The sequence below is a fragment of the Mastigoproctus giganteus genome, chromosome 6 (assembly GCF_048544385.1).
Source record: "Mastigoproctus giganteus isolate SK-2022 chromosome 6, ASM4854438v1, whole genome shotgun sequence".
NCBI lineage: Eukaryota > Metazoa > Arthropoda > Arachnida > Uropygi > Thelyphonidae > Mastigoproctus > Mastigoproctus giganteus.
In genome coordinates this window covers 209,728,078-209,740,781 of record NC_143580.1, presented here as the reverse complement: position 1 = coordinate 209,740,781, position 12,704 = coordinate 209,728,078, and the positions used below count along the sequence as shown (strand labels likewise).

The 12,704-nt window shown below is 37.3% G+C and overlaps 1 protein-coding gene across 1 annotated transcript in view; it reads left to right on the top strand.

The window, feature by feature from the left end:
• puf (ubiquitinyl hydrolase 1 puf) overlaps window positions 1-12,704 on the top strand; it is a 1,022,896-nt gene that overhangs the window by 987,058 nt on the left and 23,134 nt on the right. The window contains exon 75 of the mRNA XM_090376705.1: window positions 3,278-3,412. Coding sequence (XP_090232831.1) covers window positions 3,278-3,412 — 135 coding nt within the window. The remainder of the gene's footprint in view (window positions 1-3,277; window positions 3,413-12,704) is intronic.

Here is a 12,704-nt window from a genome sequence, read left to right as displayed (position 1 = left end):
GCTTGATATACCATCATCAATATCATTTATAAATACAGAAAACAATAATGGACCCAACACTGAGCCCTGAGGGACTCCACTAATAACATTAGTCCACGATGAGCAGTGTCCATTGATTACCACTCTCTGTCTTCTCCCCCTCAACCACCCCTTTATCCATAGCAGCAATTTGCCTCCAATGTCACACTGCTCCAATTTGTGCAGCAGTCTTCCATGTGTAACAGAATCAAAAGCCTTTCTAAGATCCAAGTATATAATATCAAAGTTATTCCCTGCATCCAGTTCTTTTGTGACTGCATCATAATATCCAATCAAATTGGTCAGGCAAGACTTCCCCTTAACAAAACCATGCTGTGTCCGAGCTATAACTGAAGTCTTGTCTAAATGATCCTGCAGTGCTTCTTTAACCAGTGCCTCCATTAATTTTCCTGGAACAGAAGTTAAGCTCACAGGTCTATAATTACTTGTGTCAGCCTTTGATCCTCCTTTGTGAATTGGGGTCACATTTGCACATTTCCAGTCTATGGGTACCTCCCCTGAGTCCAAGGAAGCTCTCATAATTATGGCTAAGGGTTTGCTTACTTCCTTTCCTGCCTCCTTTAATATAACTGGATAGATCCCATCCACCATGGGTGCCTTTCTTGTGTTTATCTTCAACAGTTTCTCCTCCACTTTACTCCCAGTTATTTCAAGATTCTGTAGCTTACTGCTAGAGTTGAATACACCTCTGGCATTCCCCTCGCTGAATAACTCCTCATGTGTGAATGTCGATGCAAAATATTCATTTAGTTTGTTAGCTACCTGAGCAGGGTCATCAACAGTTGACCCATCAATATCAAGTGGACCAATCTGATTCATCCCCTTCCTTCTAGAGTTTACATAAGTAAAGAACTCTTTGCTGTTTTTCTTTGCATCCCTTGCCAAGGATTTCTCGTAATCTGCCTTCGCCTGCCTAACCTCCTTTGTAACTTGGTTGCATATCAACTTGTATCTATCATAGGCTTCTGTGCCATGTGTTAATTGTAAGTATCCCATGCATTTTTCTTCTCTGCCATATGCCTCATTAGTTCATCTGACATCCATTTTGGCCTAAACCTTGAACAATATTTTTTAGTTGGTATGTAAAGCCTAGTAGCTTCCAAGATTAATTCTTTGAATGCTTCCCATTTTGAATTTGCTGTTGGTAACATCATCAGTTGGTCCCACTGTATAGAATTTAAATACTGTCTCAATCCATCGTAGTCGCCTTTACGGAAGCAATACCCCTTCCCTTTACCCCTAATGGTAGTTACCTCTTTCAGTAAATCCCACTTCAGCACACTGTGATCACTGCCACCTAGTGGTTCATTTATCTGCAGATTCTTAATGCATGAAGAATCACTGCTGATAATCAAATCAAGAGTATTACTCCCTCTAGTTGCCTCCTGAACATGCTGATGTAGAAAACAATCATCCAATAAATCCACAAAAGCCCTGCTAGTGTGTGAGTTACCAGCCCCCAAATTCCAGTCAATATCTGGAAAATTAAAATCTCCCATTATAAGACTCTCTGATTTACTGGCCCACTTTATTTCTCTGTACAGTTTCTTATTATACTCATCAGAGTCATTAGGCCTATAGCACACTCCTACTCTCAATTTTGATCTCCCAATGCTTATGTCACACCAAACTGACTCAACACTGCACTGTCCAGCAATGCCGACTGGCTTCACTTCCTTGGTTTTTGTGTGTTTCTTAACTAATAGCATAACACCTCCCCCCTTCCTATCCTGTCTATCCTTTCTGTAGATGTTGTACTCCCCAAATTCCAGTTCTGCATCCCTTATATCTGTGTGACACCAAGTCTCTGATATCCCAACAATATCTGCCTTTGATGTTTTGAGCAATACCTCAAATTCATCAAATTTATTTACTAAACTCCTAGCATTGGTGTACACGTAAGTATACCTGCACCTGTTTCTATTCTTAGCTACCCTAACACAACCCATGTGTTTACTTGTACCGCAATGGCTCCCAGCAGTCTCTGAAATATCATGCATCTTGTTTTTCAGGCTTCTGCTCATTCTAATAGAAGCAGTGCAAGAATCTCTTACCAAAAACGGCTTCAGTTCTGCAAATTGCAACATCTGGGGACTATGCTCCTGTGAAGTGGTCTAATTGAGATGTTTAAAGATTTTAATGACTTAAGCAAATTCAACGCTGATGGGATTTATCCTCTTGCTCAGAGTATGCACATGAGGGAGCACAAATTCAAATTGAGGAAGAATGGTTGCAGAATAGATGTGCAGAAGTTTGCTTTCAGCTAACAGGTGGTTGATTGCTGGAACAAGATTCCATCTGTTATGAAAGTGGATAGTTTTAATAAATTCAAGGAAGAATTAGATAAACTATTGGAGGTGATGGATAGGTGAAATGGTTTTTTTTGGCTGATGCTATATAAACTTTCTTTCTTGCATCATTTGCCACTATTATTACTAATACCGGTACTAACTGTAAGTCAACTAAATGTCTCTTAAATTTTGATGCTGCTAAGCAAATCTTGTTTCAATAACAAGCGTTATGCAGTTGCAAAATAATATATATATCTCTGTCCCTCTCACATGTCCAGTAAAGAATTTTCTGTTTGAAGATTAATGTGATACACTTGAAGGTACCCATGAATTAGCTTGGTAGCTACAGCTGCATTTTCAGTGTTGTATGGAAAAGCCCTAGGTTTTAATTACGAGGACTATTACATGGTTTTCTTTTGCATCATGATTTTAGTCAACCTCAGGTGAGAATCGCATGGCTTTTTCCCTTAAAATTTTTGGTTTGTCTTCCAACAAAATAGGCAAATCAGCTGTAAAATACACACAGTTAACATACAATACGATGCGTTTAACCTTAGCTGCTGTATCGTTTTTTTTTATATAACCAATCTGACTCCTATAAAGACCAGCAAAAATTGATTTTATCTGGTTGTGACATCTTCAAATGAATATCTGAAATACTCTGAAGTGGTCATAATTTCGGAAATGGTTGAATAGTTATATTTTTTATAGCAGGGAAGAAACAAAGTCACAAATATGATTTCAGGCTAGAATAAATGATACAAGAGATTTTTCAAAGCCAAACTTTTCAATATTGTGCATTTCTGTTTCATTTTTCATTGTAAATATAGATTTTTATTACTGAAAATAAAGTTTGAATTTCTGGTTAGTGTGTTATTTGTAAGATGCTTCTTTTTTTTCCCTAAAACTTTTCCCTTTAACTCAAAAAAAATTTGGTTATCTTTTAGGTGGGTCAAGAGTTCCTACAGTTGCTGTGTAATAGTCATTTCTTTATTGACTATATGGAAGCTGTATTATTAGATGAACGTTCCTGTTTGAATCATCCAATCATTTACCAGTTATTCTCTGTTCTTCTACCAAAAGTAAGTTTGTATATACTATTAAAAAATGCAGTTTTAACTCAGTTAGTTGTATGAAATCATATACCGTATGTATTGTCATTTTGTAGATCATTTTTACTCTATTCTCAAAATTGTAATAGTCATGGCACATTTCTCTTCTGTTACAGTTCTTGAAAAGTATTAAAGTATTAATATAATCACAATTCTTATAAAGTATTGTTACGTCTGTGTGAACAAAATGGGTTTAGTGTGTGTAATAGCAAAAATATGTGGGGGATGGATTGAAATGTGCCCAACTGTGAGTTAAACTGATATGTACCATATTGTAATTTGATATTTATAGTTTGCCAGCATAATCAATTCCATCTGCCTTGGCATTAATTCTTCCTTGTTATTAATTGTTCATTTGTATAAATTTATTAGTCAATAAGTGAAAATTACATTATTTGTAGCAATAGCAATCCCTAAATAATCACATCACACATCAATTGTAAGAGGCAGTTTGTTTTTATAGCATAACGTGTTAATTGAAGACAGTCATTTAAAAAATATTGTTAAAAATTTGAAGGCAAATAGATTTTGAAATGAACAATACATGCAGTTGTGCAAAATGTACAAAATATTTTGGTATTATCAAGTACGACAAATTTCAGAAAAATTATTTCATCATAAGAGTTGATGAAACTCCTTACACTGTGTACAAGTTACTGCAACTGCATCATATTAGTACACAGCCAATTCTAGATTAGCAAATTATTTGCAAAAGCGGCATCGTTTAAGTCATATCTGATATTGTGAATACCTTCACGACGAGTTGCCATGACATTGCACTACTTCGAATAAGTAACGCTTCACCTAAAGGAGAAGACTGTTGTTACTTATTCTCAGTGGATACCACCACCACCACCAGACAGCACCATTTCAGGGCTATTTTGTATATGTGTGGGATAATAGCTCGACTATCCACTTGTCCCTATTAGACTTAGAAAAGCAAAAAGGTAGAGGGAAAGTAATAGTAGGAGTGGAAGAGGAAAAGAAACGGTGTAGAAGAATGAACGGGACAGTAACTCCTTCAACTCACACCACTCAAAAACTCAAACTCCTTGAATGGGCAACGCTTCCCCAGTGGAGAAGGCTGTTATTACCTATTCTTGGAAACTCCTGACATCATCAGGCTCCCCCTGGTGCAGTTTCAGGGCTATTTGGCCCTTCTTCGGTGGGTGGGTAGGTATCCAAGTGATGTAATGATAGCAAAACAGTTATGAAGTATAACTCCACAATATGAGAGATGCCTGATGGTGTATAAAATGAATTAAGACTATAATGCATTAAGGGCTTATGCCTCAGGCTGCGAGAGAGTTAGACTATGTACAAGTTAGTGTAACTGCATCATATTAGTACACAACCAATTCTAGATTCGCAAATTATTTGCAAAAGCGGCATCGTTTAAGTCATATCTGATATTGTGAATACCTTCACGATGAGTTGCCATGACATTGCACTACTTCGAATAAGTAAGGTGAGCATTACTTCTAAGAAATCAATTTGTTTTAGACAATTAATTTTATATAGATAGCATTAAGCGTCCTTTCAAATGTTCCTAACTGATCATTTTAATAATTTTTAATCAATCTTGGCCATTTGACATGATTCAATTGAATATAGGTTTGATCCTTGTCCTCCATTTTGTTAGAACAAATTGTTTTTAAATATTATTTTCCATCAATATCGGCAAAACTACCATCTTACGAAGCTATATGAAAACCTTTGCAGTGTGTCCTGAGATTTGAATCTATCATATTTTTAAAATTGCTGATGTGCAAAAATCAAAGCATATCAACATAATTTTCACACAGTTCAAATCAGTGATCAGTATTACACTGCTCATCATTGAAATGGCCCCCACCTGGAAAAAATGGATGGATTTACTTGAAAATTTGCATGCATAACTGTAGCATAATAAAAGTACTATCTTGACATGATAGTACTTTCTTAAAGTACTAAATTGTCAATTAAATCAGCCATACATAAGGCAACATTATGTATGGCTTATAAGCTTTGAAAGGGATCAGGTTGTTGAGTTGCCAAAAACTGGATGGACATCATGACTAGTGGTGGTAATAATCAAGAGATCATAATCAAATAATCTACAATGTCATTTGCATACTCAGTTATGGATTTTTGTAATTGAATTGAAAGGTGTAATCAGAAATGTGGACGATGTGGGGGAGTGGAACAAGCAGAGAGAGAGATTAGATGTGTGGTATAAGGCAATACAAAACTTAAGTTTTAGTTTTGATAATATATAATAGCTGTTACAAATTGCTGCTATTATGGGTCATGATGCATGAATGATTGGACACTGATGATGCAACAAGGGGTATGGATAGGTATTCAGACATATTGTCAGAGCTCTGGTGGCATCATCAGAAGTTTAATTTTAGATTAAATATTAGAACAGGAGGATCAATGGATCCAACAACTTTGGAATGGTGTGCAACGTCACTTCTCACAGTTTGTCTGCTAATCATGCTTCCCATCACAGGCACAGACAAGGATGGCATTACAATGCCATCCTTGTCTGTGCCTGGGATGGCATTACAATGTTGGAAGTCTGGTAGATTGTGATAAGTGTTCCCTGTTACTAGCTGGTGAATCCATCAGTTCTGTTTTAAAGTTATTCTGATGATACAGATCATTAGTGGTATGCCCATTATTGGCAACAGCATCCAACCATTCAAGCATCATGACCCACATGAGCAGAAATTTGCCATGTTGACTATCTGACATCCCAATGATCCTATGCCCACTTCCTTTTTAAAGTCAGTCAGCTAAGTACATAACACTGCCTTACATGTCAATGACATTGTATACTCGTAGATGGTCATTGCTCACTATTTTGTTTGCTGCTTAAGGTACACACATTTTTTTTAACACCTCTAGATTCCTACATCCAACAGTTACAGACTTATTATTGGATATTATATTGTGCCCAGCTTGACATGCTAATTGTTCGTGCCCATATACATCACAGTTGTGCAAGCAAATCTTGACAGCCCTGAATTCAACCCTGTCCTCTACAGCTGTGTGTGCTGATGGAATACTGCAGTTCGTGTTGAGATGCTTGGGACCATATATTATCCAGCCCCTTGTTAGCATCTTCAATGCAGTGCTGACCAGCCGCATCATCCCCCCATCAATGGAATGTATATTTGGTAAGGCCACACCCAAAAATAAGAATGCCATCATTGGAAAAGCACTTCAGACCCATCTCCAATTCCTCATGTCTCCTGAAACTACTAAAAAGAGCCGCCATTCTTCATTACCAAAAAAGGCCCACCATTACCAATCTCCTTCCACCACCCACAGCATCCTTACAGCATTTGAGAGAAAAGAAGACCTCCTCAGAACATACCTCAACATCGAAGCAGTTTTTGATGCCATTTATCTGCCCTCCTACAACTGCTTGAAGACCACTACTATATAGGCAGGGATGCATTGCACTTCCTCTCATCACTCCTTCTCAACCGTACTATCATACTCCATCATTAAAAAAAAAAAAAAAAAAACCTATATCAAGCAAGAGGGGGGGAATCCTCTCTGGTCTCCTCTTTACTGCCATTATCTCCACTTTCATAAGCCAGAGACCAGATGTATTGTCTTGCACGGATGATTTAAAAATATTGACCACCATCCAAGCAAACACAGACCCCTCTAGGATCACAGAGGAAATTAACAGTGTCCTCCTCGCACTAGCGGGCTGGGCGCCTCCGTAGCCAGGTGGGAAGGAGCAGCAGTGCGTAGCACATGCTTCTTGATTAGACCGGGGTTCGAGCCCGTCACCACCAAATACGGAGTATGCGGAAAGGTCAAGGAATGACCACCGCATATCCCGGAGCAATATGGCCTTAGTTGCTAATGCTCCTAAAAACCAAATAACAAACAACAAACTAGCGGGCTACCTTAAACAATTTGCCCTTAACATTAACCCAGTGAAGTCTATGTTCATGCTCTACTCCCTGAAGAAAGAAACAACAATCATCTCATCCAACATCAGTGGGGTTTCCATCCCTACTGTTCCATATCATCTAGATTTGGTGGTTGTCTTTGACACAAAACTCAGTTTCAACAAGCATATTGACAAACTCATCAGTCATGCGGCACACCTGAAATTGAAGCAAAACAACACCTGCATTATGTCTCAGGCAGGGCAACGGAATATTGGCTCCTCATATGGGTAACCTACAAGCACAGATTACCACTCCATGTTCATACAACTGAAATGGCCCAGGCCCTGGGAATCCCTAGGATGCCCCTCTCATTGACAAAAAAAGGCTGATAATCACAGTAAAGATGTTGACCAGTCTGATCACATCTCCTTCATTCTGGGATCTCTATGGCTAGAGGATTCCACCTGCCCAGCTCAGAGCCACCCCAACTATTTGGCTCCACCTATCGGATCGTTTCCTACCATACCAGATGCTCGGACAAATCCAGGACATCGACACCAACCTTAAGAAATTTGCCATCAACCGACGATATAGACGTGGGATACTCGGCCCAACACCCTCCATGGACCGCGAACTGTCGGCTGCATCTGACAATCACCAAACTCCTTCACTAATACAGGGAATGGCAACCACAACGGACGTAGTGCCACCATCTCTTGACAAAGCATTGCAACCCATCACAACCGTCTAGACAGAAACTGCCCTGGTTGGAGACCCCTGTGAATTAATTAGTGAGCATAATGGGAAACGACCCTGACAGTGCTCTTGCTGCTCTCTCCCATGAACTGTGAGGACAATAGTCACTACTGTAAATTGTATATGTATTTGTCATTTTGTTTTATCCCTATATCATTTAATGTTTTTATAACACCTCTTATTTTTGACCGTGAAGGGAAAGTTGCAATACTTAACATTGTAACCAGTTACAATCAGGTAGTAGTAGTAGTGGCATGTAATGCAAGAAAGCAAGTATATAAGCTTATGCAGCATAAGCCAAAAAAAAAAAAAAAAAATTCACACCATTCCATCCAAATGCCTGGCCAGTTCCTCCTTAAATTTATTCAGCCTATCAACGTCCATGACAGATGGAAGTTTGTTCCAGCAATTAATCACCCGTTGGCTAAAGGCAAATATCCGCACATCTATTCTAATTAATTTGACTTAATTTGAATTTATGCCCCCTTAGGTTCGTAATCCGAACAAGTGGAAGGATCCCATCAGAATTCAGCGTGCTCAACCCATTCCAGGCCTTATACACCTCAATCAGATCACCGTGCAGGTGCCTAGTCTCCAGCCACTGCAATTTGCAGAACTTAAGCCTCTCTTGGTAAGAGGATCCCTTCATTCCCCTCACCAATCTTGTTGCCCTTCTCTGTACATGCTCAAGTAAATCTACATCCTGCCTAAAATGAGGCCTCCAGACCTGTACACAGTACTCAAGGCGTGGCCTGACCATTGCCTAAAACGATGTTGCAGTAAAGATTCTCTCTCTCTCTCTCAAATTTCAGTGATGAGCAGTGTAATAGTAATATTAGCAGGCCTCAAGAAATCTGTTCAAAATCAACTATCACACAGTTACTTAGCAGGTGGCAGGGAGAGACAGAATACCAAAAGGGTCTTCTGAAACAGTGGTAATTAAACTCAGTGAAAATTAAAAGCACTTTAAATTTCTATATGTGATTAACTTTTATCTATATGTTGTATTAATTACAAATAATATATTTACTGTTACCAGCATACTGAAGCAACATAAATTGAAAGAGCACAAGATGGTAAATTTACTGAATCACTTTCTGAGTGACCCAGTAATTTATCAAGGCCCAAACATGCAAGAAAATTAGGTTTTGACTGCATTAGCAAAAAGTCTTTCCACTCTAAAGAATGATTTAACTAATGTTACGTATACCCAATTTATGTCCATTGTGCATACTAACAAAACTCCATAGGATAAACTGTTTGTTTTTATAAATGAGCAATTTATAAATATTTATTTACCTTTTCCCATTGATTTAAAAAGGATAAAGTTTGATGTATTGACAGTGAATAAGAAATTCATTACCAAAAAGCTCTCCAAGTAATTTTAATTTTCATACTACCTTAACATAATCTTGTGATAATTGGGCAATTATTCTTGATCACATCTTTTCAACCAATAAGATTCATTCTGTATCCTATTTGGGGTTTGTGAGGCTGTGTTAATTTTATCTTCGATATAATAATGTCATGGCCATTTAGGAAGTCGGCCCCTTTGGAGGCACCTCCGTATCCAGGTGGGCAGGAGCAGCAGTGCGTAGCACACGCTTCTTGATTAGACCAGGGTTCGAGCCTGTGACTACCAAATACAGAGGATGCAGAAAGATCAGGAAATGACCACCGCATATCCCCAGAGCAATATGGCCTTAGCTGCTAATGCTCCTAAAAACCAAATAACAACAACAACAACAACTGCCCCTTTGGCTGGGGACCTTGGTGCATTGCAGTGGTTTGCTACATGTGTACTATGTCACTGCATTGGTCATACAATGAAAGAAAGCCACAGCTTTTGCTGAACCAGCGAGGGGGGAAGAATCCACCTATTGTTTTCCTCTTACTCTAGGTACTTATCCAGCAAGGCTCTGCATTTACCAAATCCACCAGCCTCAACTACCTATAGATGCAACTTATTCCAACAATTAACAGTTAACAAGGAAAACTTATTATAATCTAGTGTATAATTGTTCTTCCTTAGGAGAAAAATTAAAAACTGAATTGTAAAACTTTGTTCTCTGCTCCTGGTACCACTTAATACTGTGAAAATTTCCTCATTAATTTTCTGTTCTCTCTCTCTCTCTCTCTCTCTCTGTGCCTTATAAACCTCAATCAGAGCAAAAAGTTTACTTTTTCTGTTATAATTTTTAATATTGGTCATGGTCTCTTCTGAAAAGTAGAAGAGACCGTGGCCACTGTTTATCCACTTTCAGAATAAAAAATCAAAAAAATATAATAATAATAACAAAACACTATAATTGTTTCCTTCACTTTCCTGGTTGTACGAAGATTACTGGGAAGTAAGAAAAAGCACTGGACATCGCCATCTTTGTTGCAATTTCAGTGGAAGGATGTGCAGGTGTGTTATCTAACAGTAACAATGCCTTACAATATTTAGATTAACTTCAACAATTTTTTTTCCACATGAATGTATTGCTGAAATTACAGCAAATATTTTTGTCTACTAGGAAAGCAGGGTTGCCTGTGCACAGAACAAAAATGTAAAAAATAAAGAAATTAATCAACAACTGAAATGAATTAAGTAAAAATTAAAAAAAAAAAATAAGAAGAAGAATAAAAACATTTATCTTCGCCACAGGAAGCATTCCACAGAACTCTGCTATGATAAAAATAATAAATCTTCTGTTTATACTCCGGGACGACCAAACGGTCAGAGGAGTTTACAAGATACATAGAACACAAGAAACAGCACTGTATTCAGCAGTCACGGGCTTGAACCCCGGTCACTCAAGGCACGTGTACTTATGCACGTGCCTTGAGTGACTGCTGAATAATGGTGCAACTGCTGCTAATCCAAGCAGAAGACCACAGAGGAACATTCCACTGGTGAATGCAAATACTTCAGAATTAATGAACTAAAAAAGAAAGAAGGATAAGGGAAACTGTGGATATGGTTTCCTCAGATGACACCCACCACACGCATACACCTGTAAATCCCCAAAAGATTGTATTTCCATAGTGAACTGCTGAAGAACACTTATTGAAGAACTCACTGGTGCCCTTGTATAATCTATGACACATGAGACCAGAGAAAGTACAAACTTAAATATAGTGAACCCTATAGTTAACAACAAAAATAAAACTACAAAATGCAAATTTTGTAGTTTTACATCTAGTTTACATCTAGTTTGGGTTAATTGACTTTGCTACTTTTGTTTTATTTTTGATCTACATCAAAAATAAAACTACATAAAATTTTCCATTTTCTAGTTTTATTTTTTGCTAACTATAGAGAACTCACTATATATTTAAGTTTGTACTTTGGTTTCCAGTCTCTTCTGTCACAAGTCAAATAGGGGTTACCAGTAGATGTGTGACTATTCAGCAGTTTTCCATGGAAATATGACTGTTGAGAATTTACTGCTATGCTTACACCCCCCCCCCTCACGAAATGATACCTATAGTCACCCTTATCCTTCTTTCTTTTTCAGTTCATTAATTTTGAAGTATTCTGCATTTACCAGTGGGATGTCTCTCTCTCTCTGGTCTTCTGCATGGATTACAGACAGCAGTTTTGCCATTAGAGTTCTGTGTAGTGCAACTGTAGTGGGAATAGATATTCTTATTCTTCTTTTCTTTTAATTTTTACTTCATTAATTAATTAATTCCTTTATTATTTAATACTCTAATAATTGTGGCTGCTAATACTCAGCTTAAGCAGCTGTCCTCTACTAAATTTCATTTTTAACATTTGCTACCTTTGAGTTCTGCTGATAGGCAGTACAGTATAGCAAACTTAGTTATATTCACATATCTAGATATATAATAGTCAGGTCATATATTGTTCCAAAATAATTAATATGTATATTGCTTCTCCCTCAATTTGAGATAAGGTTGGAATATGGGTTATGAAAATACCAGATAAAAACCTAAATTTGTACCTAGTTGTGGAACTGAAATAACGGATAGATAGTTTTGGTTTCCAATAACATAGTAAAATTCAATAATCTTGAAACTGATGTTTGCCTTTTTCACGGTGTAAAAAATTATTTTATTATGACTGCAGAAATATTTTCTCATGGTGTTTAGACCCCTATTCTCCTTATTGGTTAGGACAGTTCTCGAAGAACTTAAGTTTAGATATTTTCTGACATTGGGAATTCTTATTTACCATTTGTAATTATTTCTCAGCAGTATGTATACTCTTTTAACTAAAACATTAACAACAGGTGTATAACATATATCATGATATGGTATAACTATTATATCATTTTAAAATACTTGCTGTTTTCTAACAAATCCCATTTTATCATGTTAATTTTGCTAATTTGGTGGTAATATGTTGTCAGGATTACTAATATATTGCATTTGTTATAACTCATATATTTAACTATAATTCCCCTGTGACTCTGTCCCGTCCTTATTTTGATTATACATTTCAACTATTATGAAAGTTTTACTCATGTATGCAATTATATGGAGGACCAATAAACTGATATCATTTAAAACATATTCACAATTAGGGTCCCATGTCCACTGCTACTTCCCAATACAGCTAGGCCTCGCATAACGCGAATTTGATTAACACGATATTC